General features: G+C 43.5%; 1 protein-coding gene across 3 annotated transcripts in view; it reads left to right on the forward strand.

Annotated features, from left to right (window-relative positions):
* The window catches only part of LOC140199351 (ATP-dependent 6-phosphofructokinase, liver type-like), a 53,048-nt gene that overhangs the window by 18,858 nt on the left and 7,096 nt on the right, over positions 1-27,094 (forward strand). For all 3 annotated transcript variants that reach the window (XM_072261251.1, XM_072261253.1, XM_072261252.1), the window contains 12 exons: positions 3,232-3,340; positions 5,978-6,073; positions 6,441-6,533; positions 9,642-9,767; positions 15,747-15,811; positions 17,732-17,795; positions 22,697-22,843; positions 23,348-23,418; positions 23,867-23,954; positions 25,181-25,333; positions 25,911-26,075; positions 27,023-27,084. In XM_072261251.1, the coding sequence (XP_072117352.1) occupies positions 3,232-3,340; positions 5,978-6,073; positions 6,441-6,533; positions 9,642-9,767; positions 15,747-15,811; positions 17,732-17,795; positions 22,697-22,843; positions 23,348-23,418; positions 23,867-23,954; positions 25,181-25,333; positions 25,911-26,075; positions 27,023-27,084 (1,239 nt within the window). The remainder of the gene's footprint in view (positions 1-3,231; positions 3,341-5,977; positions 6,074-6,440; positions 6,534-9,641; positions 9,768-15,746; positions 15,812-17,731; positions 17,796-22,696; positions 22,844-23,347; positions 23,419-23,866; positions 23,955-25,180; positions 25,334-25,910; positions 26,076-27,022; positions 27,085-27,094) is intronic.

Below are 27,094 nucleotides of genomic sequence, written 5' to 3' on the forward strand. Positions count from 1 at the left end.
TATACAAGGGAGAGAAAGAATTAGATAGCTTAGCTAATAGGATAAAGGTGAAAGATCTACAGCAGGCACAATTTCACTGGCTCTCCACTCGGTCTTGGAACACCTAGGTAATGTGTCAGTGTGCTGTTTATTGATTACAGCTCAGAGTTCAACACCATTATCCCCTCTCTACTACTAAACAATTTCAAAATCTGGGCTTCTGTTTATTCCTTCTGCAACTGGATCCTTGGCTTCCTTATCATGAAATCACAGTCAGTGCAGATCAGTAATAGCATCTCCTCCGTGCTGACAGTCAACATGGGTACATCTCAAAGATGTGTGCTTAGCCCACTGCTCTATTCTCTCTATACCCATGACTATGTGGCTAGGCACAGCTGAAACAGCATCTATAAATTTGCCAATGACACCATTGTTGCTGGCAACATCTCAGCTGGTGATGAGGGGGCATATAGGAGTGAGATAGATGGGTTGGTTGAGTAGTGTTGCAACAACATTCTCATACTGAATGTCAATAGGAGCAAGGAATTGTGGACTTCAGGAAGGGGAAATCAGGAGAACACGCACTAGTCTTCGTTGAGAGGTCATTGATGGAAAGTGTGAGCAGCTTCCAAGTTCCTGGGTGTCAACACCTCAAACGATTAACATCCTGGGCTCGGCACAAAGAAGGAGCACCAGTGGCTCTACCTCATTATGAGTTTGAGGACATCAAAGACTGGAGGCTCCAATGCACAGGATTGTAAGAGCTGCAGTGGGCTGTAGTCTCAGCTAACTCCATCATGGGCACTAGCCTCCCTGCCACCAGAACATCTTCAAGAGGCAGTGTCTCATGAAGGCTGCACCCCTCATTAAAGACCTTCATCAGGAAAATGCCCTCTTTTTACTACCATCATGAAAGAAGTACAGGAGCCTGAAGAGCCACACTCAATGTTTTACGAACAGCTTCTGGCCCTCTGCCATCAGATTTCTGAACAGGGCTCGAACTAACTCATTATAAATTATAGTCATTCTTGTATCTTGCACGGCACTGCTGCCACAAAGCAACAAGTTCCACAACGTGTGACAATAAATCTGATTCTGGAGCTTGTTTATGCAAATCACGAATGTCAGTGCAGGGGACCAAATAATGTTTTTCAGTCCTAAACCGCTAATTAATTGTCTTTTCCCAAGGAAAGATTCTGATTGTTGGCCCTAACTACTGTGCCCCAGCGTGTCAGATGAATTCTGCAATGTCCTAGGCTATGAAAGGGTGTCAGCACTGAATTGCTGCTTATGAAATTTTCCAGCTGTCTGTCAAACTTTTGAGTGAGTTAGATGCCAAGTGTATGCCGTTTTAAACTAACCCACCTGCCAGGAAGTCCAGAACCAATTCTTTTTACATTATATGCCAATGATTTGGATAATGGAATTGATAGCTTTGTTGCAAAGTTTGCAGACACTATGAACTTAGCTGGAGGGCCAGGTAGGTTTGAGGAAGTAGGGGGGCTACAGAAGGACTCAGACAGATTAGGAGAATGGGCAAAGAAATGGCAGATGGAATACAGTGTCGGGAAGTCATGCAAAAGGATTGACTATTTTCTAAATGGAGAGAAAATTCAAAAAACTGAGATGCAAAGGGACTTGGGAGACCTTGTGCAGGATTCCCTAAAGGTTAATTTGCAGGCTGAGTCTGCGGTAAGGAAGGCAAATGCAATGTTGGTATTCATTTCAAGAGGGCTAGAATACAAAAGCAAGTTGAAACTTTATAAAACACTGGTGAGGCCTCACTTGGGGTATTGTGAGGAGGTTTAGGCCCCTTATCTTAAGAAGGATGTGCTGAAACTGAAGAGCGTTCAAAGGAGGTTCATGAAAATGATTCCAGGATTGAATGGCTGGTCATATGAAGAGTGTCTGATGGCTCTGGGCTTGTACTCACTAAAATTCGGAAGAATGAGGGGTGACCTCATTGAAATGTACGGAACGATGAAAGGCCTTGATAGAGTGGATGTGGAGAGGATGTTTCCTATGGTGGGAGAGCCTAAGACCAGTGCACACAGCCTCAGAATACAGGGGCATCCTATTAGAATGGAGCTGAGGAGGCATTATTTAGCCAAGGGTGGTGAATCTTTGGAATTCTTTGCATAGGCAACTGTAGAGGCCAAGTCCTTCTGTATATTTAAGGCAGAAGTTGATAGATTTTTGATTGGTCAGGGTATGAAGGGTTACAGAGAGAAGTCAGGAGATTGGGGCTGAGAGGAAAATTAGATGAGCTATGATGAAATTGAAGCACAAGAGATGTGGGTTTTTGAGGAGGATGCAAAGAATATCATGGACGAAATGAATATCTAACGAGGATGTCATGAACAGAATAAACACACACAGAGAAATAATGTATGAGATCATGAAAAGGCAACATAACTTCATTGGACATGTGATTAGGAAAGAGGAGTTAGAGTGCATGGTAATTATGGGAGAGATTGAAAGCAAGAGGAAGACAAAGACAAATGATGATGGAGACAGCAACCAGAGAACTGGAAATGAATACCAATGAATTGATCCACTTAACCTGAAACAGGAGTGTGTGGGCCATAGCAGTCAAAGCTCAAACTGAGCAAGGCACCTGATGATGATGAAATTGCAGAGCAGAGTCAATGTGCCAAATGGACTAATTCTGCTCTTATATCTTATGGTCTTATGGTGATATGGTCTAAGCTCTGGTAAGATGCTGTTTAACGCTGTCTAATTTTTATTCCCCGCTGAAGTTGTTAGAGAATATTGGGTATGGAAACCCATCATATAAATTGACTAGATTAAAATTACCTTAGATTTTTTCAGATTATTCAGCTTGGGGTGTCATCCAACTTCAAATCTATCCAGTGTAATGATCTATTTATTTTTGTTTAGTTGAACAATACTGAAAGCTGGCTGTACAGAACTCAAATTTAACTTAAGACCTTGCTGGAACGTTTCTATCAAGTGAACATTGAAAGTGTAGAGTTCACTATCGCAACGTAAGATTATGATTAAAGCATAAGACGTTGGAAAGAGAAAGCTGGATTGGTACGAGAGAGAGAAAGTGAAAGAAGATTTTGTGTTTAAAGTGATATGAGGAGAAGAAGAACAAGTAGAGACTGTTTTGGGCAGAATGTCCTGTACTAAGCGGCTCTCCTGTAGGTAGTTTTATCATCAGCTAGAGCTGTCCTGTTACTGGTTGTCTTGGTAATTAATCATCCTGCCTTGGTCTTTTATTTTTAGATACCTTGCACTGGTGTCTGCATTGGCTTCTGGTGCCGACTGGCTTTTTATCCCAGAGGCCCCTCCAGAGGATGGCTGGGAAGATTTCATGTGTAAGAGACTTGGAGAGGTAAGGAACGGTTGGATATCTGACCACCCTGTTTTTCAAAGAAAAAAGCCAAAGATACATTTTGACCATTCTTGTGCCGTGTTTTAATACTAATTAATTCTATTAGTCATTAGATCAGTAAAATCACTGCCTTGGTTAGCATGTGTTCATCATGGGTTGAAACTCTTGTGTACATTTATAAAAAGTACACTGAAGCAGCACTGTACAGGAGACAACTGATAGACTGGCCACCTTGGATTAATGTACAATGAAGGGCTTGAACTCTGCACATCCTAACAAGTTGAGAATGTTATTCACTGAGGTACAGTGACACTTGTTGCGTGGAAACAGATTTGCGAGTTCGGTGAGTGGGGACAGAAGACACTCACTACCGATAAGTTAACTTATTGACCGGACAGAGCAAGCACTAAACGTTCAGTAAACCCTTCAAGCAATGCTCAGTTACAAATACTTATCTGAATTGGATGCCCAAAGTGGTAGGACAAAATAGACAGTAAATGTACACACAGTGGTGAATACTTTTGTTAAGTGTGCGCCCAGGCCCTCTTTAGAGCAGCAGACCCCAGTTATTTGCTATTTCCGTAGCACTCTTGACCATCCAATCCACGGCAACCCAGAGACTGAAAAGGAACCATGTGGTTACCATGCGCTAGATTTAAATTACCGGTGCTGTGATGTCATCAGCTGAATGGCAGGTAGTGGGAGGGTCTGCAGTGCTCCTTACACGTGCCAATCCCCATCTCCCGCGTAGAGGTGGGTGGCTTTCGATGAGTGGATAAGTTAGACACTGTAACATTTCACTCCTCGAAAGACACAACACCGTGACACTTGGCCTACAGGCTAATAAAACCCCCGTGGACGTCCCACTATACTACACACAAACCGTAATACAATGATACCCAGAATTATCAGCCCATTAGTTACTACCCAGTGTACTGCAATAGTCCACGAGCCTCCTATACCTCCCAAAAGACCACCAGCTCCCCTCCCCCATCTCCCGGGCCCCCCAGGTATAGGAGTTATGGAACTGGCCCTCTACTTTCCTGATCTTATTTACTGACTGCCGAATATGATTAGCCAGGTGAGTGATGATCCCAGACTCATCAGGAATGTAGCTGCAGCACTCCTGACCAGTCTCAGCACCAATGCCAACTTTCTTCCCGAGCAGGTAGTCCAAGGCCATCTGATTTTGCAAAGCCACGGTCCAGGTAGCCAGCATCTCAACAGACATTCTGGCTAGTGAATCCTCTGTATGCCTGAACGCTGTGGCCATCTCGTTGCCCAGCGTCTCCATCACAGATGCCACGCGTATCAGTTCCTGGGACATCCTGGCCATACCTCACAGAGGAAGGCAATTATCCAGAACCCTTCTGCCTCTTACTGCACCGACCTTCATGGGCAGGGTGTTCATCCAGGCTGTTAATGCGCTGTACGTATGGTACCACGTACCCTGGATGGCCATCTGTACCATCCTATTGGAAGTTACAAGTAGGCACGGGTGCCACATATCCATTGAGCATCCAGGGAGTGCCCACCTTCACGGCACCATTCAGTGTTGATGCAGTCTTCCCAGGATATTGCTCCCACTCACGCTCGCTGTGCCTTACTGACTGGTTGGACCTGTGCATGCAGCAACACTCCTTCCCGTTCCCTGTTGGCAGAGGGATTACTCTCCAACCAATGACTTTGGGATTAGACAGATCGTGAGCAGGGAAGTACCAGCCCTCCACCAGGGGTTACTGAGACTCAGGTTCATTGAGGCAATTCCCATACGAGAGGGTGATGTTGGCTGGAATGGACAGAGTGGCAAAACCTGAGAAACTTGACAAGTTCCTCCAATAGTCCGGTCTTTCATTAAAGGGGATCGGTATCGGTGGCACGTGATAGCACCCTCATGCAAGCCCAACAGTCTGAAGCATTGATCTGGTTCGCCTACTTATACACCTTCCATGGGAATGTGTTGTAGAACCTCAAAGTGACCGCCATCATCGCCATTGCCATCAGCATTCACCGTTTAGTCATTCTGTAATTAGGGAGACAAAACTCCCTTCCTCCTAGTTACTCCCTGGGTATTAAAACGAAGTATCCCCTTTCCCCTGGTAGTGCCATCAATCGTGTAATCCCCCGATGCATGTGCCATAATCTCCCTGTGCCCTGGTGGCGTGACACTCAAACCTTCCCTGATCCCTCCTCCAACTCCATCTCCTCCGCCTTTGGAAGATCCGACATTGCCAGGACACCCCCAGTCCTCTGGCTGGGAGTTCAGGTAGTGCACAGCCTGCTTTAGCAGACTCAGCCACCCATGAAGGATGCGGGTGGGGGTCAATAACTCCATCTGATGTTTCAATGCTCGAGCAGCCCTTTTGCTTGTTGGTAGAAGAGGATGTGGAACAGCCACAGAATGCCCACCCCTGGACTTTGGCTCCTGCGAAATGTGAGCTATTGTCCGAGTGGAGTGCTGATGACATCCTCAGCTAAACGGCAGGTGGTGGGAGAGGCTGCAATGATCCTTACACGCGCTAGACCCCGCTTCCCACAGGAGAGTTTTTTTTGATGAGCGGATGTTTATAGACACTTAACTGAAACACCTACTAATTTCCAAGTCTGATTGATCAACCTAACATGTCCTTTCTCCAGAGTCGCAGTAGAGGTTCGAGACTGAATATCATCATCCTTGCAGAAGGAGCAATTGACCAGCATGGAAATCCCATCAGCTCCAACTACGTAAAAGATGTAGGTACCAGAATTAGCAAGAGCATCACTGAAATGTTATAATGAAATAGATTTTCCCCAGGATATGCCTTCATGTATATTTGATATGTTAATTATTAGCCTTCAGAAATGATGCAGAGTGTAACTACTTGAAATATGAGGACTTGTTTATAATTTATATTAAAGTGAATAACTAGGGGTTAGGGTATCAACCACTTTATTTAAAGGACAGTGGAGACCACACTGTTTGGTTCCATTTGATAGAATTTTTGTACATGGATTGATGTTTATGGCAGCCGATGAGAGTTGCCTTATTTCATGGTCCATGCAACCACCTTACCCCCACTTCCCCAAGTAATTCTATTTTCTGTTTTATTTTTCCACCCAGCTTGTTTCTAAATGTCTTGGATTTGACACACGGGTCACTGTCTTGGGGCATGTCCAACGAGGAGGAACACCTTCTGCATTCGATCGAATTCTGGTGAGTTTATGTAACTGTTCTGACTGTTATGGCCCATTAGCTCCTTCACTGTGGGGCTTATCCGAATGGGTCTCAAAGTAGCTTGAACATGTTACCTACGAAGCTTCAAGCTCAGCTCCCAAATTGGTGTTGGATAATCAAGAGAGTTCAGCATCAGTAGAGGTGCCATGGTTTGCCTTGGGAACCAGCTAGAAAAATACAGGGCCCGAAAGTACTCTCTTTAACTTAAATAAGGACAATTATAACAGTATGAAGATGGAGTTGTCAAAGATGGGCGAGGAAAATGAGCTATGAGATGTGTCAGTAGATGAATAGTGGCAGATATGCTGATGGTCTGACACTCACCCTTCAGCAGGAATTTAGCCTAATTAAAAAGAGGGGTTGCATGAGAAAGAGGCATAACTTGTGGTTAACAAAGGAGGTTGAGATTAGTGTTAAAGTGAAAAGTAGGACACACTAAGTCACAAGGGATGCTGGAAGGCCAGAGGACTGGGAAGTTTTGGATCGAGTAGTGAAAGAAAGGGAGAAAATTGATCTTGGTATAAGAAATTTTACATTTGTCTTGGCTCAATGTCCTCACTCAAAATACAAATGCTACTCACTGAACCAAATTTGACATGTATATGGAAGTAAAATTCAAAGCAAATCAATTAACTGTGGTGTGGATAAGAAACAGATTTATAACTAAAGTTTTTATTGGTGATGCATATTTTTCAGTCTTTTGATTTTAGACAAATCAAAATTAAGTATTTAATAGTTGTGGGTAAATTCAGAAAGGCTGCCTTTCAAATCATCTCAAAATTACAGTAAACCAAATCTCTAAGAGCTACTCTAAAGCTCCACAGTAACACAAATGAGAAGTTATGTGAACAGTAAGAGATATTTACACTGTTTTGAAAACTCTCTAGTGGACAATCCCTTGAGAAGTCAGAAATTCTCCTGTAATGTCTTTGTCAGAGCAGTAATTTTTCGGAAGCATACACAAGTGTACAGGAGATCAGACAAATTTTCGGAAAAAGTAAGACACAAGATTCTGCAGATGCTGGAGATTTTGAGCAACACATACAAAATGCTGAAGGAACTCAGCAAGTCAGGCAACATCTGTGGAGGGGATGACATTTCAGACTGACACCCTTCAGGACTGTAAAGGAAGGGGGGAGAAGCTGTCAGATGATAAGTGAGAGGGAAGGAGGGTGCGTGAAGGGGAATGAAGATGGGAGGTTTTTGAAATAGCACTTGATTGCCCCATACATTAAGTGTCTTTAGTTTGCTGATAATGAAATGGTTACAGCTAAAACACAAGTTTGTAAATCTGTCATGAATATGAATGTTGCAGACATTGTATGCGTTGTGTGGCAGCAGGCCTAATAACCTGCCTGCAGTCAGTGCCGAGGATATTCGCCCGTATTTTATTTGGGGCAATTTGTTAAGCTTTTCAGCATACCAGTGCAAAAAGCACCTTAATATTCTTGTAACCAGAATACCTTCCAGTTTTAAATTGGTTCCAATTTTACAGAAAAGCATGTCACAAGCTCACTCAACACGATTACTGTTAGTCTACGGTATTACATTGAATTGAATTGACTTTATTTCTTACATCCTTAGTATACATGAGGAGTAAAAATCTTTACATTGCGTCTCCGTCTAAATGTGCAATATGCAACTTAAAGTAATTTATTGTAAATAGTATGTATAACAGAACAGTCAATATAAGATAGAAATACAGCTATGTGAGCGTGAGTTAATCAGTCTGATGGTCTGGTGGAAGAAGCTGTCCTGGAGCCTGTTGGTCCTGACTTTTATGCTGCGGTACTGTTTCCCGGATGGTAGCAGCTGGAACAGTTTGTGGTTGGGGTGACTTGGATCCCCAATGATCCTTCAGGCCCTTTTTACGTACCTGTCTTTGTAAATGTCCTGAAGAGTGGGAAGTTCAAATCTACAAATGTGCTGGGCTGTCTGCACCACTCTTTGCAGAGTCCTGCGATTGAGGGAAGTACAGTTTCTGTACCAGGCAGTGATGCAGCCAGTCAGAATGCTCTCAATTGTGCCCCTATAGAAAGTTTTTAGGATTTGTGGGCCCATACCAAACTTCCTCAACTGTCTGAGGTGAAAGAGGTGTTGTTGTGCCTTTTTCACCACACAGCTGGTGTGAACAGACCACGTGAGATCCTCGGTGATGTGTATGCCGACGAACTTAAAGCTGTTCACCTTCTCATCCCCAGATCCATTGATGTCAGTAGGGGTTAGCCTGTCTCCATTCCTCCTGTAGTCCACAACTAGCTCCTTTGTTTTTGCAACATTGAGGAAGAGGTTTTCCTGCCACCACTGTGTCAGGGTGATGACTGCTTCTTTGTAGGCTGCTTCATTATTATTTGAGATTAGGCCAATCGGCGCAGTATCATCAGCAAATTTAATTAGCAAATTGGACCTGTGGGTGGCGACACAATCATGGGTATACAGAGAATGAAGGAGGGGGCTTACGACACAGCCCTGAGGGGCAGAGGTGAGGGAGCCCACTCTTACCGCCTGCCAGCGATCTGACAGGAAATCCAGGCAGGATCCAGCTACATAAGTGCTGGTGAGAGCCAATTAATATGAACATGTATTTATTCTATTCCCCTACCATGTTACAAGAGTATAGAATTGGAATGAAGCAATGTAGAAACAAGCAGTCGCTAGTTTCGATGGGCTTGAAGTATCAGTGGATGTTAGTTTTTAATAAAATATTGTACAAGTATCAGAAGAACAATTGCTTGTCAATTTCCAAAGCAACTCTCTTAAGCAGCTTCCTGCTGTAAAACTGGCAGAGTATGTTAAGAGGAAGTTGCATGTAAACAGTTTTCTTTCCCAAGACTGGTTGTTATTTTAATTTAATATTGATAGAGCCCATTCATATATATGGGGTGTTCCTAAGTCAGGTATTCGTAACCTGAGGGGAACGTAGAAATTACTGCACAGAAAGTGGCTATTCCGCCCACATGGCTATATTTTCCACGTTTCTCATGAAACTCCTCTAATCTTATTTTGTCCAGTCAAATTTTTGACTCATTTCCTCTTTTGATTGTTTTCTCTTGTAGTCTGGTTATATTCTGTGTTTTCCATCCTCAGAGCAGCAAGATGGGCATGGAAGCTGTACTCACACTGTTGGATGCTTCGCCGGAGACTTCATCTTGTGTTGTCAGCCTCTGTGGCAACCAGGCCCTGCGGCTGCCGCTGATGGAGTGTGTGATGCTGGTAGGTGACACTTTCCACGTTAAGTTTTATTCCTGACAGGACTCACATAGTGCCAGCCAACTGCTCGAAATTTTGAGGTGGCAGCTGCCCACTCCATTCATAAAACACTGACCTGATCTAAAACCTGGCTGCCGAAGGAACTGTAGATCAGAGTCAAATACAAATGGAGGATGCTGTAGTTTAATCAGAAGCCAGAGTAGTATGCCTAAACAAGGGAGACCGCATCAAAAAGAGGGAACAGCTGGCTGGGGTAGGCTGGGAATACTGTTTGGATAGTTGAAGAACAGTGGAAAATTTTCAAGGAGGTATTTCACAGTGCTCAACAGAAGCATAATCCAGTTAAATGCAAGGGCAATAAGGGTGGGAAACGCTAGCCTTGGATAACATAGTTAAATCAAGTAGACATCAAACTAAAGGCTCATGCAGACAAAGTTGCCAAAAGTAGAGGGAGACTGGAAGTTTGGAAAACTTTAAACAGCAACGAAGAGGCACCAAGAATGCACAGGGAAGCTAGATTATGAACATCAACTAACTTATAAAACAGACAGCAAAAGTTTTTGTGATTATACTTATAAATCAGTAAGGGGTGGCTAAATTGAATGTAGGTCCATTGAGAAATGAGTAGAGAAAATTAATATTGGGTAATGCAGAAATGGTTGAGGCTTTGAACGAAAATGTGTCAGCCTTCCCAGTGGAGGACATGTCTGACGTACCAAAGAGAGATGTTAAGGATGTAAAGGTAGATGATACAATCACCATCACTAAAGAGGTAGTGCTGAGAAAACTAAACGACCTAATGATAAACAAACCCCTGGTCCTAATGGAATTCATCCCAAGGTACTGAAAGAAATTTTTGCATTTATAATAGAGGCTTTTATGTTACCAAAATTCCCTAGGCTCTGGGCAGGTCCTGGTGGATTGGAAGGCAGTAAATGTCACAAACTGTTCAAAAAGGATGTAGACAAGACAGATAAGTATAGGCCAATTAGCTTAATGTCTGTAGTCAGGGGAAATGCTTGAAGGTGTCATTAAGGCAAAAATATAATGAGACATCTAGATAGAAATTATTCCATCAGACTGATGTAATATGCATTCAGGAACCACAAGTCTTGTTTGACAAACTTGCTGGATTTCTTGGAGGATATAAGAAGCACAGTGGACAGAGGGGAACAGGTGGATGTTATATACTTGGATTTCAAGAAGAGATTTGATAAAATGTCACATTATATGACTTATCTATAAAGATGTATGAAGTTAAGGGTTATGTATTAGCATGCATAGAGGATCGATTTTATATATGAGAGTGAGAGTGTGTGTGTGTATTAAGTGAGTGGGCAGCATTCTGGCAAGTGATGTACAGTGTAAGTAAATGTGATACCATACAATTTGGAAGGAAAGTAGAAGATTGGAACACTTAAATGGTGAGGGTTTGCGGCATGCTGTTATGCAGAGGGACTTGGGAGTGCTTGTGCATAAATCTCAAAAGGTCGTTTTGCAGGTGTAGTGAGTTATCAAGAAGACAAATAGAATGTTGCCTTTGTTTTGCTAGAAGGATTGAATTTAAGAGTGGGGTGTTTGTGCTGTAACTATACTGGTTAGGCCGCACATGGAGTACTGCATGCAGTTTTGGTCTCCTTACTGGATGTACTGGGTTTGGAGGTGGTTCAGAGGATGTTCACCAAGTTGATTTCAGAGGTGAGGGGATTTGCCTATGAGGAGAGATAGGGTATCATCGAAACACATAAAGTAATAAAAGAGATAGATAAAATAGAGGCAAGAAATTTGTTTCCATTGATAAATGAGACTAACAAGGGGACAGAGATGAGGAAGAACTGCTTTTCCTAGTGTGTAGTGAATTGTGGAATTCTCTGCCCAGGGATACTGTAGAGGCTAATTACTTCATTAAATATATTTAAGGCACAGAAAGATTTTTGCATAGTAGGAAGTTTAAGGGTGAGGTGGAAAAGGCAGAAAGGTGGAGCTGAGTGCATGGCCAGATCAATCATGATCTTATTGATTAGTAAAGCAGGCTCAATGGGCCAGCTGGCCTACTCCTGCTCCTATTTTGTATGCTCTTATGTCCTTTCTAGAAAGCAGGCAGCTAGAAACATGGGCAAAAGGGAAAGTATTTGAGAGTTTATTTATAGATTTTTTTTTAATCCAGCTATTTGGTACAATTGAAGAGCAAAATTTTGTACTTGGCTATTAAAGTATGATTTCTTTTGAGTTGCAAGACCATTTCTTGTAATATCTCAATTTTCATGAACTGGTCCTTGCATTGTAATGTGTTCCATTGCATTTTTCCAATTATGGCAGTTCCATATTGGAAATAATTTCAGCGGTCCATCTGATGTCTGATTTGTCATGATTTATACTATAAAACTGTAAGACATAGTAGAGTTAGGCCATTTGGTTCATCAAATCTGTCGTGCCATTTTGTCATGGCTGAGTTATTATTCTCTCATAACATCATTCTCTTGCCTTGTCCCCATAACTTAAACCCTTACTAATGAGGAACCTATTCTGAGATCTGAACTCTGAAGCTGTGTCCTCTGGTCCTGGACTCCCAACTTCTGGAAACATCCTCCCCATGTCCACTCTATCTAGGCGTTTCAATATTAAGCAACTTTCAGTGAGATCTGTCCTCATTCTTCTAAGCTCCAGTGACTACAGATCGAGAGCCATCAAACACTCCTCGTATGTTAAATCTTTCATTGCCAGGATCATTTTCATAATCCTCTTCTGGACTATATCCAATGTCGCCACATGCTTCCTTAGATATGGGGCCCAAAAGTATTCTCACTACACCAAATGTGGTCTGACCATCACCTTATAAATCCTTGCTTTTATTTTCTAGTCATCTAAAAATTAATGCTAATTGCATTTTTCTTCCTTACTACTGACACAGCCTGCAAGTTAACCTTTAGAGAATCCTGCACTAAGATTTCTAAGTTCCTTCGCACCCTGGATTTCTGAATTTTGAAAATAGTCTATGCCTTTGTTCCTTCCATAAAATTGCATGGCCATGTACTTCCCTACGCTGTATTCCATCTACCACTTCTTTTACTTCCTCCACGCTACCTACCCCTCCATCTACCTTTGTATTGTCTGCAAACATAACCACAAAGCCACCAGTTCTGCCATCCAGAGCATTAAGTATAACATAAAAAGTAGCTGACCCGACAGTGCCCCTTGAGAAGACCACTAGTCACCAGCAGCCAGCTAGGAAAGGTCCCCTTTATTCCCACTCTTTGCCTTCTGCTGGTCAGCCAATCTTCTATCCATGCTATTGCCTTTCCTGTAACAGCATGACCTCCTATCTTATTTAGCAGCTTCACATGTGGCATCTTGTGGAAAAACCTGGAAATGCAAGTAAGCAACACCCACTGACTATTCTTTGTCTATCTTGCTTGTTACTTCCTCAAAGAATTCCAGCAAGTTTGTCATGTAGATCTCCCTTTCAGAAACCATGCTGACTTTGTCCTGTTTTATCATGTGCTTCCAAGTATCCTGAAATGTCATCCTTAATAATGGACTCTAATCTTACTAACCATTGAAGTCAGGGTAACAGGCATATAATTTCCTATCTTTTGCTTTCCTCCCTTCTTAAAGACTGGAGTAACAGTTGTGATTTTCCAGACCTCTGGAATCATTCCTGACTACTGATTCTTGAAAGATCACCGCTGATGCCACTACAATCTCTTCATCTACCTCTTTCACTACCCTGTGGTGTCATCCATCTGGTCCAGGTGACTTAACTACCTTCATACTTTCAGGTTCACAAGCAGCTTCTTAGCAGTGGAGACTGCACTCACTTCTGCCCCTGACTCTCGAATTTCTGAATTTCTAGTACGTTGCTGGTACCTTCCAAAGTGAAGATTGACGCAAAATACTTATTCAGTTCATCCAGCATTTCCTTTTTCATAATTACTACCCCTCCAACATCAATTTTCAGCGGTCCAATATCCAGTTTTCCCTCTTTTGCTCATATATGTGTCTGGTGGGAAAAAAACTTCGGTATCCTCTCTTATATTATTAGCTAGTTTGCCTTCATTTTTCATTGTTTTGCTTTATTTATTGCCTTCAGTTGGTTTTTTAAAAGTTTCCCAATCCTGTAGTTTCCTACTAGTTTTTACAATATTGTATGCCCTCTCTTTTGCTCTTATGCTGTCTTTGACTTCCCTTGTTAGCCTCATTTGCCTCATCCTCCCTTAGAGTGCTGCATCTTCTTTGTGGTGAAATGATCCTGTGTCTTTTGAGTTATTCTCAGAAACTCCTGCCATTGCTACTCTAGTCAACCCTGCCAGAGTCTTCTTCCAATCAACTTTGGGAAAGATTGAACAGGTTAGGACTTTATTCCTTGGAGCATAGAAGAATGAGGGGAGATTTGATAGAGGTTCACAAAATTATGAGGGGTATAGACAGAGTAAATGTGAGTAGGGTCTTTCCACTTAGATTAGGAGAGATAAATATGAGAGGACGTGGCTTTAGGGTGAAAGGGGAAAGGTTTAGGGGGAACTTCTTCATTCAGAGAGTGGTAGGAGTGTGGAACGAGCTGCCATCTGAAGTGGTAAATGCGGGCTCACTCTTAAGTTTTAAGAATAAATTGGATAGATAGTTGGATGGGAGAGGTCTGGAGGGTTATGGACTGGGTGCCGGTCAACGGGACTAGCGGAATAAAGTTTTGGCACAGACTAGAAGGGCCGAATGGCCTGTTTTCTGTGCTGTAGTGTTCTATGATTTGGCCAGCTCCTCTCTCATGCCTCCATAGTTAGCATTATTGGTATTGGTTTACTATTGTCACGTGTACCAAGATAAAGTGAAAAGCTTGTCTTGCATACCCTTTATACAGATCAAGTCATCATCCAATGTATTGAGCTAGAACAAGGTAAAACAATAACAATGTTGAATAAGGTATTAAAAACTTAAGAACCAAGTGCAGTGCCTGAAAATGATAAAGTGCAATATTTATGTTAATGGTAAGAATTGGCAGAGTGGAGGATCTGAGAGATCGTGGGGTCCGTGTCCATAGGACACTTGAAGCTGCTGCGCAGGTTGACAGTTTTGTTAAGGCATATAGTGTGTTGGCCTTCATCAACCATGGGATTGAGTTCAAGGGCCGAGAGGTAATGTTACAACTATATAAGATCTTGGTTAGACCCCACTTGGAGTGCTGTGTTCAGTTCTGGTCACCTCACCACAGGAAGGATGTGGATACTATAGAGGGAGAGTGCAGAGGAGATTTACAAGGATGTTGCCTGGATTGAAGATCATGCCTTATGAGAAAAGGTTGAGTGAACTTGGCCTTTCCTCCTTGCAGTGATGGAGGAAAAGAGGTAATCTGATAGGGGTGTATAAGATGATGAGAGGCATTGATTGTGGATAGCCAGAGGCTTTTTCCCAGGGCTGAAATGGCCAACATGAGGGGCATAGTTTTAGGGTCCTTGGAAGCAGGTACAGAGGGGATGTCAGAGGTAAGTTTTTCACCCAGAGAGTGGTGGGTGTGTGGAATGCACTGCCGGTGATGGTGGTGGAGGCAAGTACAACAGGGTCTTTTAAGAAACTCTTAGATACATGGGGCTTAGAAAAATAGATGGCTATGCAGTGGGGTAATTCTAGGCAGTTTCTAGAGTAGATTACATGGTCAGCATAATGTTGTGGGCCGAAGGGCTTGTAAAGTGCTGTAGATTTCTATGTTCTAAGATCATAACACAGTGGATTGTGTGGCTATGAGTCAGCTTTACTGTACAAGAGGTCTGTTCAAGGTGAAAACAGGACCAAGTGTGCCAGTGAAACATTCCACAGCTCATTTGTTGATGTAAATAAGTGCTGCTGGTATCCATGGAACCATACACCATCGATGATCAATACCTTTACATGAGGGTTAGGAGAATTAATGAGAAAACATTTTTTTTAAAACAGAGGGTAATTAGCTTTTATTGTCAGAGGCTGGACACATACTTTTTGCTTCATTTCTAGACTAAGGATGTTCAGAAAGCAATGGATGAGAAGAGATTTGATGAAGCCATAACGCTGCGTGGCAGGTAAGACCTTGCTTCTCCGCTTCCTCTCAGTCTTTGTTCTCAATAAATTGAGCTCTCATCTATATCTGAGATGTTCCAATTACTTTATAACCAATTGAGTACTTTGATGTGTGTTCAGTATTGTGATGGAAAGAATAGTGGAGCCAGATTGTGCATAGAAAGATCCAGAGCTCACGAATGTGGTGGTGACCAGATGGTTTGCTTTATTGATGTAGTTGAATAGTAAAACGTTTGTCACATCAATGGAAGTAAGTGTGGCACTTAAGAATTTATTGTGACTTTTTTTTAACTGGATAAGAGTCAGTAGTTGTAAGTAGCAGGGCTGATAAAGAAGATGCTCTTTGCAAAGAAGTAAAGGACATAATAACCAAGTACTTGAACGTTACTCTTTACCAAAGAAGAGGATGCTACCAAAATAGCAGTAGAATTGGAGGTAATAAAGTTCTTGGATGAGGTGACAATTGATAAGGAGAGGTTGTGCTTAAAAGTTAGCGTATCTCCCAGTGAAGATACAGTGCAGTTGCTTAGAGAAGTGGGGTAAAGACTGCAGAAGGACTTGCTATAATCCTCTGAGTGTTCCTAGTTACAGGATAGCTTGACGTCTGGAAAATGACACTAGTAACATTCAGAGAGGGTGCGTTGATCTGCCAGGTGACTACTGTTTAGTTGGAGAAAGGTTTTAGAAGCAAGGAAGCTTTTATTGACATTTGAAGAAATTTGAGTTGACAAAGGGTGTAACTAGTGTAAACTTTGTAAAGCCAAGATATGTGTGACTAATCTGCTTGACTTTCTTGATGAGATACTAGAGAAGGTGATTAAGAGGGTGTTACCGGCTTTTTTAAACATATTTTTACAAGTGCAAGACCCTGCTGAACATTAAGAACAAATACTACGTGTCTTACCCCATCAGCAAGTGCTCATTGGCAGAGACACTGAAGGAGCTGAACTTGGTGCAGATCATGATGCTGCCTGGGACAGAGGGTGTTGGTGCGTGAAGGAGATGTGTAGTCTAACAGCGAGTGATCATCCTCGTCACTTTTCTGGTGATTGCAAGACCCTGTTGGACAGCGGTGGAGTGGAATGCTACAAGCCCAGTTCTTTGGTTTATTGGTGAACGGCGGGGAGCTGTGTGGCCTCGGTCATAGCAAGGACTAGGCCTCAAGCTGTGGTGTCACCTAAAAGGAGACATCTGAGCCGGGCACTCCACTGGAGTGCTGGAGTCAGTGTGGCGTGATGTCCATGCTGGAGTTTATGTTCACTTGGCAGAAAACAAGTTGGATTGTGTTCAACTATAGACTGCTGCAACATTCATGGACTCAGGGACTAGGATTTTTTTTGTGTGACTGTGTTTTACTGCTATCTTGTACTGTATGTGCTGACTATCTTATATGTGCCTTGTGCAGCGTGTGACTGTTGGTACTGTGTTGTGCATTTTGTCCCCGCAGTAACGCTGTTTCATTTGGCTGTATTCATTTATTGGTTGAATGACAATTAATCTTGAAGGGAATGCAGCGTTTGAGAAGTCTATGGAATTAAATGGTCTTTAGCATTCCCTCCTTAAGTGGCAGCCTCTCCTAATGCTAATCAGTAAATAAACAAACTTAATGTTATACAGCCACAAGAAAATATCATGTAGATTGTTTTTTTTCAATTTTATGATGCTTCAAATGTAGCAACAATATTTAGGAGCTTCCATTTACCATTCCTGAAATACTTTCTGGGTAACTGCATAAGGAGCTCTTCAACTGTTCTACACATGGAGCGCTTATTAAACATCATCTCAGGAATTATACTTTTTGTGGATGTTCCCCAATATGTTTTTTTTAAAAAAAAGAGTTCCAGTCCTGACTGTGACATCTGGAGATTTGGAAAACAATTCAAATGAAATCTAACCTGTAATTGAGTATTCTTTTGTTGTAGGAGTTTTGAGAATAACTGGAATATCTACAAGCTACTGGCACACCAGAAGCCTTCTGTGACTAAGGTAAACTTTTGTGACTGCAATGCATCCGATTTGCAGTTTGAGCCTATTGCATGGGTGCATCAGGTGAACGACAAGCGAAGCCACAATCTTGGCTGCGATAGCATTTCACAGGGTTCACTTACCAGAGTGACCTGGGATGACAGGCACACAGGAGGGTAATGTGATGAGTGTGGGGATGGGCTGCAGAACAACACATCATAAGAGGCTATATTATTCACAACAAATTTTCCTGAGTGTCACAAGTAGGAGGAACTTGCCCAGTCATTGTACAGAGCATTGGTGAGACCACATCTTAACAACTGCTTTCAGATCTGGGCCCAGGAGAGGAATATGTTGCTCTTGCAGGTGTTGCAGTTCAGACTCCCCGTGATGACTTTGGGAATAAAACAGTTTACAATGACTGGCTGAATAAATTAGGGCCAAATTCCATTGTCTGGGGGATGATTATGAAGAGGGCTAACTGCTTAAAATGATTAAAGGATTTAATGGTGTAGAGAGAAACGAGTTCTTTTTGTGAGGAGGTCCCACAAGAGTGGGAATTAGGATTTTACTCTGTGGGATATTCTAAGAAGTAGTTTAGTCAAAGTGCAGTGAAACTCTGGGAAAAACTTTCCCCAAAGATGTTGAGTTGGAAATCAAGTATTAAGTGAGATAACTTTTCATTGCATCAGCATATTAAACATAGAAACATAGAAAATAGGTGCAGGAGTAGGCCATTCGGCCCTTCGAGCCTGCACCGCCATTTATTATGATCATGGCTGATCATCCAACTCAGAACACCGCCCCAGCCTTCCCTCCATACCCCCTGACCCCCGTAGCCACAAGGGCCATATCTAACTCCCTCTTAAATATAGCCAATGAACTGGCCTCAACTGTTTCCTGTGGCAGAGAATTCCACAGATTCACCACTCTCTGTGTGAAGAAGTTTTTCCTAATCTCGGTCCTAAAAGGCTTCCCCTCTATCCTCAAACTGTGACCCCTCGTTCTGGACTTCCCCAACATCGGGAACAATCTTCCTACATCTAGCCTGTCCAATCCCTTAAGGATCTTATACGTTTCAATCAGATTCTCCCTCAATCTTCTAAATTCCAACGAGTACAAGCCCAGTTCATCCATTCTTTCTTCATATGAAAGTCCTGCCATCCCAGGAATCAATCTGGTGAACCTTCTCTGTACTCCCTCTATGGCAAGGATGTCTTTTCTCAGATTAGGGGACCAAAACTGCACACAATACTCCAGGTGCGGTCTCACCAAGGCCTTGTACAACTGCAGTAGTACCTCCCTGCTCCTGTACTCAAATCCTCTCGCTATAAATGCCAGCATACCATTCGCCTTTTTCACCGCCTGCTGTACCTGCATGCCCACTTTCAATGACTGGTGTATAATGACACCCAGGTCACGTTGCACCTCCCCTTTTCCTAATCGGCCACCATTCAGATAATAATCTGTTTTCCTATTTTTGCCACCAAAGTGGATAACTTCACATTTATCCACATTAAATTGCATCTGCCATGAATTTGCCCACTCACCCAACCTATCCAAGTCACCCTGCATCCTCTTAGCATCCTCCTCACAGCTAACACTGCCGCCCAGCTTCGTGTCATCCGCAAACTTGGAGATGCTGCATTTAATTCCCTCATCCAAGTCATTAATATATATTGTAAACAACTGGGGTCCCAGCACTGAGCCTTGTGGTACCCCACTAGTCACCGCCTGCCATTCTGAAAAGGTCCCGTTTATTCCCACTCTTTGCTTCCTGTCTGCTAACCAATTCTCCACCCACACCAATACCTTACCCCCAATACCGTGTGCTTTAAGTTTGCACACTAATCTCCTGTGTGGGACCTTGTCAAAAGCCTCCTGAAAATCCAAATATACCACATCCACTGGTTCTCCCCTATCCACTCTACTAGTTACATCCTCAAAAAATTCTATGAGATTCGTCAGACATCATTTTCCTTTCACAAATCCATGCTGACTTTGTCCGATCATTTCACCACTTTCCAAATGTGCTGTTATCACATCCTTGATAACTGACTCCAGCAGTTTCCCCACCACCGACGTTAGGCTAACCGGTCTATAATTCCCCGGTTTCTCTCTCCCTCCTTTTTTAAAAAGGGGAGTTACATTAGCCACCCTCCAATCCTCAGGAACTAGTCCAGAATCTAACGAGTTTTGAAAAATTATCACTAATGCATCCACTATTTCTTGGGCTACTTCCTTAAGCACCCTGGGATGCAGACTACTGAAAGTCTTTTGCCAAACTGGGATGAACATTTGTTGCAGTTCATCCATGCAACCTTTAAATGCTTGCCATTGCATATCCACCGTCAATCCTTTAAGTGTCATTTGCCAGTCTATCTTAGCTAATTCACGTCTCATACCTTCAAAGTTACCCCTCTTTAAGTTCAGAACCTTTGTTTCTGAATTAACTATGTCACTCTCCATCTTAATGAAGAATTCCACCATGTTATGGTCACTCTTACCCAAGGGGCCTCTCACGACAAGATCGCTAATTAACCCTTCCTCATTGCTCAAAACCCAGTCCAGAATAGCCTGCTCTCTAGTCGGTTCCTCGACATGTTGGTTCAAAAAACCATCCCGCATACATTCCAAGAAATCCTCTTCCTCAGCGCCTTTACCAATTCGGTTCACCCAATCTACATGTAGATTGAAGTCACCCATTATAACTGCTGTTCCTTTATTGCACACATTTCTAATTTCCTGTTTAATACCATCTCCGACCTCACTACTACTGTTAGGTGGCCTGTACACAACTCCCACCAGCGTCTTCTGCCCCTTAGTGTTACGCAGCTCTACCCATATCGATTCCACATCTTCCCGGCTTATGTCCTTCCTTTCTATTGCGTTAATCTCTTCTTTAACCAGCAACGCCACCCCACCTCCCCTTCCTTCATGTCTATCCCTCCTGAATATTGAATATCCCTGAACGTTGAGCTCCCATCCCTGGTCACCCTGGAGCCATGTCTCTGTGATCCCAACTATATCATAATCATTAATAACAATCTGCACTTTCAATTCATCCACCTTATTACGAATGCTCCTTGCATTGACACACAAAGCCTTCAGGCGCTCTTTTACAACTCTCTTAGCCCTTATACAATTATGCTGAAAAGTGGCCCTTTTTAATGCTTGCCCTGGATTTGTCGGCCTGCCACTTTTACTTTTCTCCATAGTACTTTTTGTTTCTACCCTCACTTTACACCCTTCTGCCTCTCTGCACTGGTTCCCATCCCCCTGTAGTGAACTAACCTCCTCACGCCTAGCCTCTTTAATTTGATTCCCACCCCCCAACCATTCTAGTTTAAAGTCACCTCAGTAGCCCCCATCCCAGGGTGCATAAAGAATAAGGAACTCTGGATAAATTGAGTTGGATACAGATGGCCACTGTTGGGTAAGGAAGTTTGGAACTGAGAGAAAAGACTTTTATCATAAATCAGAGGGGTAAACCAGAATGTCTTTCGGTAGATCGCCTTAAACCAGCCCACCAAGATTTGGAGGATTCTGCTCCCATGCCCCTGCCATCACGACCTGACCATGGGCATGTCAACACACCACTGGACGAGCCAGGAGCACCTGCTGTTCCTCCACCATGGAACATAGGACCTGAGCCAAGTGGCTTGTCCGAGCTCCAGACAGGTTTTAGTGAATTTTGGGGAGTGAGGGGTGGTCCTGTGTAGGGTAAGGTAATTGGTGGAAATGTACAGAATTCATAACCACCAACAGGTTCAGATTCATTTTAGGAGGCTGGTCTGATGTGATGACATAATTTCGTGAGGTTCAGTTACCACACTTCATGTTCAGTTTTTGGAGTTCAGTAAATGAGTTGTTACAGTTTTTCTCAAATATAAAATGCCTCATGTCATTTTATTTGTGAAAACCTGCACCACAATCTAATCGAATAGCAGAACACGTTTGAGATGCTGAGTACTCTCTTCTTAAACTGCCCCATTCTATATCAGTTGCTTTTCTTTACTTGTCTACAGTGCTCTCCTTCAGATACCCAGTTATGGCTTTAAGCACAAATCCCCTCTACTGCTGTATCTGTCATTTGGGCATGGTACATGTATGGTGATATATACAGTACACTCAATGGCCACTTTATTAGGTACCTCCTGTACCTGATAAAAATGGTCACTGAGTATATGTTAGTGATCTGCTGCTATAGTCCATGCACTTCAAGGTGGGATGTGTTGTGTATAGAGATGCTTTTCTGTACACCACTGTTTTAATGTGTGGTTATTTGAGTTACTGTCACTCTGGGTGTTTTCTTTGTTTTTGCACAATCCTCTGTAAATTCTAGAGATGTTATGTGTGAAAATCCAAGGAGATCAACAGTTTCTAAGATGCTCAAACCACCCCATCTGGCAGCAACAATTATTCAATAGCCAAAGTCACTTGGATCATATTTCTTCCTGGTTCTTATGTTAGGTGTGAACAACAATGGAACCTGTTGACCATGTCTACATGATTTTATGCACTGAGTTACTGCCACGTGATTGGCTGATTATATTTTAGCATTAACATGCAAGCTTACCGAATAAAGTGGTCAACTATGTGTATGTACAGTAGGCACAACTACAGTGACAGCTGGCTGTTAACAGCCAGCTCCAGTGTGGCTGAGTTATCATAGCCTCTTTACACCATATAAAAAGGATCTGTTACAATAGAACTATTATTTTGTCTGGTACCCTACCCCTTGCTGACCTGTACATACACCATGCGTAGTGATAACTGAGAGTGGCCCAGGGAAACGTGGAAACAGATGTTCTCATCTCATGACTGTATATTGCAGACTGCTTTTGATAAATGGGCAAGTGCCCATGATGAGGCCATTCGATGCCTTGCTGACATCTTGCTTTGTTTTCTCGTTTGCATAGAGTAATTTCAATCTGGCCATCATGAATATTGGAGCTCCAGCAGCAGGGATGAATGCAGCCGTGCGTTCTGCAGTCCGGGTTGGGCTGTCAGCTGGTCACACAGTCTACACTGTTAGCGATGGGCTAGAAGGTTTCTCCACAGGGCAGGTAAGAGGTGTTTAATTCCAAGACATTGGGGTCCCTGTGGTTATGCTAGTATGAGTCACAGATATGGTTTAACTCTGTCCAGGTAGGCATGAGCTGCTCAGCATTAGCAATGCTTCCACTTTGAGATCATGGGGGAGATGTGATATGTCTACCTGGAGATAAAAGTACCATATTCTTTAATATTGCCCATCACCAGAGGTGAGACCTACTGTATATTTAAATAGCACTGATGTGAGCAATCTCAGAATTGCTCAATCAGTGGAGCTGTGGGTCACTAATAGATCACCAGTGGCATTGCTCACATTGCATTTCCTTATAAATGGTGGCCCTTTTGTGGCATTGCTTACAGTGAGGACAGAAGCCATGTACTTGTATGTAGACGGATATTCAACATATCTCCAGAAATTTTGCCTGCTCTCAGAAAAGAGCTACATGCATGAAACTGTCAGTGTTCTGTTACTAATATGAAAGTGACACTGGAATTGTCTTCTCTTTCTGCTGCAGATTAAGGAAGTGAGTTGGCGTGATGTTGGAGGCTGGACTGGACAAGGCGGGTCGCTGCTGGGCACTAAACGGTAGTTATCACCACAGCCCCTGAGATGACTGTAATGGCTGCATGTGGACAGGACACTCTCTGCAGCATCTGACTATGTTTAATCAGAACAACTGAGAGTATTTTCAGGATCATTTGAACTAGTCTTGCTGCACTCGATTGATTGAATTGGTCCTTTTCCACAATAGCTCCGAGGGTATTTATCCGGTTCCTTTCCAATTGAACCCGAGCGCAGGCAGTGGGCTTTAGATCACAGCAGTTCAGTTCCCTCCCCCTTCAGGCACTGACGCTGTGCCCACCTCCTTCTGCACAAACAGCTAATTCTTCATAACTTTCTGCATTGTTTTAAGTCTCTCCCTGTAACTGTTGTATTCTAATACACAGTTCCAACTTCTCCCTGTCTGTTGATCAAAGGCTTGCGTCCACTCTACCTTAGTTTACATGCTGCTATTTCATCTGTTTGTTTGCAGGACACTCCCCGAAAAGTGCATGGATAAGCTCGTGCAACAAATACGTAACCATAACATCCACGCTCTGCTGATCATTGGCGGGTTTGAGGTGAGGCACGTGCCACATTCTCATTCATTCTGTGCGGCTTTTTGCTTCTGTTTATCCCAGTCACTGTGCTATTCGTGGTCATTTTCACACTGTCCCAGTTTCCGTGCTCACACGGTATCTTGTGGACTGCTGATGAGGTTGTTTTGGCCAGTTCTCATCAGTGCCATCTGTTAATGTACAACGGTACTGCACCTGTATCATATGTGGCATGTTTTAGCTGAGCTTGTAGCATCAAACCTACTATTTGGCCGTGTTTTCCAGTGACCACACACATGGAATCTGGTTTGCCTTAACTTGGTGCGTGCGGGTGATAAGTCAATACTGCTGTCTCTTGCTATGGCTTGCTGTGCTATGCACTCCCATTGGTATACACAGAGAACTTAGACACACAAGATTCTAATCTTGTGTCAAATTCTTAGAGTCCTGCAAATTTTTATGATAGTTTTTTGGAAGTGATTCCCACAAATTCAGTGGAAGAGGTATGTTGCTTGCCTTAGTTCTTTAAAAAAAAAATCCCTTGCTAAATTAGTGTTTCTGTCCCTCTGCTGGTAGGTCAAAGGCAATGCTACAGCACTGGGTTAGTTGGAGCAAAGGTATGATGGGGTATCTGATCATGGGTCGAGCTGTCAAAGTATGGGGGTGAGTGTCAGTGTACGTGGCTTCAAGGCCTTGCTGACTTGAGCACAATTGTGGAATGTTCCAACTCTGCACCCCTCCCCAGCATACTCCACCACAAATATTACGGACTTTTAATTAACTTTTAGTAGATCCCACCTCACTGAAGCAAAAAAAGGCTACAGAGGCCGGATATCTGGAATAAACTGAAAATGCTTTGAAATACACAAGTCAAGCAACAACTATGAAAGGGAAAATCAGAGTCAGTGTTTCGGGGCGATTACCCTTCCCTGAGCCTGTCAGCAGCTCTGCAAAAGGGTGATTAGCTTGGACTGTTTCTCCCTCCACAGATGCTGCCTGACCTGCTGTGCATTTCTGTGATCATTACCCATTATCTTTTGTTTGTTCCTTCCTTTCCAAGAACCTTTCAAACCTAGTTAAGCTCCCTTATTCTCCACTAGTGAAAGGCATTCCTTGCCCTCCTGCCTTCCTTTCCCTCTCCTATTCCGGCAACAGAACATCCCACCAGTCTCATCTTTGAGGAGTTCCCCACTTTAGGAGGCGTTGGTGACAGAGCACACGGTTTAATGGAGTTGTTTATCCCACCGCAGGCCTTTGTAGCAGCTCTGCAGTTGACCGAGGGGCGGGACCACTACGAGGAGCTCTGCGTCCCCATCTGTGTCATCCCCGCCACCATTAGCAACAACGTGCCAGGAACTGACTTCAGCCTGGGCTGTGACACTGCTGTCAATGCAGCCATGGAGGTAAGGTCAGGTTGGAGCACTGGGTGGCACCAGAGCATTCAGCCTGTCAAGCAGGTCAATAGAATGGAAACACATTCACCCCACCAAGCTTATTAATGTATTCAATGAGAGACCATTGAAGTTACTGATCATGTTGTGATGAGAGAGCATGTCAACTTTGCAGTCCTACTGGTGAAAGTATCCCACTAGGATTGGTGTTGGTGGGGAGGGTGGGGCTGAAAAGGAATGCAGGCAGGATGTTTGCACTGGCCTTGGTGTGGATGGTAGGGAGGAACTGGGTCTTGGTGCTGTGAGGTTCAGGAAATGGAAGACATACTACCCCCAGTCTTCAGCAGACATACTCGAGCTAACTGAGTTCCCTGTGACCTGGAAAGAGATGAATTGCTCATATTCCCTAATAACATTGTTTAAAAAAAGGTAATTGGTTGTTTAGTGGGAAAGTGGATGGATCTCCATTTCAAGTGGGACGTGTTCAGAAGGGACCAGCACAGCTAACGGCTCTCCTGAGACCGGGTTATCCCCCGTTTTGTCCCACCTTCCCGGGGTCCGTGTCTAATTTGCGGTTCTCCCCCCACAGACTTGTGATCGCATCAAGCAGTCAGCTTCAGGAACCAAGCGCCGGGTCTTCATTGTGGAGACCATGGGAGGTTACTGTGGCTACCTGGCCTCCGCCACTGCTCTGGCTGTCGGGGCTGATGCTGCTTACATCTACGAAGACCCGATCAATATCCATGACCTGACGGTAAGTTGTGATCTGGATGGGGGTTAGTGTCGAGTCTCTTTAATCCACACTGAGGGTGCTCCTTGCTGCAATCTGCCATCACGGCCAGGGTGCTCTCTTCAGTAGAGCCCCTACATCGGTTGGCACAGTTTCCTGCCAGAAATTCAGTTTACTTGGTGGTTCAGGCTAAATGTATTTGTTTTTATTTTTACTTAAGCATGATAAAAGACCCTTCTGGCCCAATGATCCTGTGCCACCCATTTACACCCATGTGACCAATTGACCTACTGGAATGTGACGGAAAACCAGAGGAAACCCACGTGCTCACAGGGAGAACGAACAGACAGCGGCAGAATTGAACCCAGGTCGCAGGCGCTGTAATAGCCATACATGACCTCGCCGCCCCTTGGTGTGATGAGTGTTTTCTCCAGCATGAAACTACAAAAATAGCCATTCAGCCCCGTGCCAGCTCTCTGAAAGAGCTTTTCGACTCAGTACACCTTTTTCTCTGGGGATTATTTCCTGATCAATTATTCCCCCAACAGCTTCTACCAGCTTTGCATCCTGGATCACGGTTCCATGATGGTTTCCTTACTCGTTCTTTCCTACTTCTGCAGCACTTCAAAATCTCTGCCTTCCTTCTGATTTCAGGGCCCTTTTGCCAGTGCAGCTGTTTCTCCAGGGTGCAAATATCCTGCACTGGGAGCTGGCCATTTACTTCTGGGGTCTGGGGAGTGGCAGTGTGGGGGTGGGGTGTGAGAGTGTGACTGATTCTCCAGGGTTACTGCATTAAGAGCTGGCCATTTATTTCGGGGATGTGGGGAGTGGCAGTGTGGAGTGTGGCTGTTTCTGCAGGGTTACTCTTTTGGGAGCTGGCCATTTATTTCTGGGGTCCGGAGGGTGGGAGGGGATGGAAGTTTAGGAGCACCTTTTCCTTGCTGCTTACCTTCTGACACTGGGTTCCGCAGGCCAACGTGGAGCACCTGACAGAGAAGATGAAGACGACAGTGCAGCGTGGGCTGGTGATAAGGTACGTTCTG

Source organism: Mobula birostris, chromosome 6 (assembly GCF_030028105.1).
Source record: "Mobula birostris isolate sMobBir1 chromosome 6, sMobBir1.hap1, whole genome shotgun sequence".
NCBI lineage: Eukaryota > Metazoa > Chordata > Chondrichthyes > Myliobatiformes > Myliobatidae > Mobula > Mobula birostris.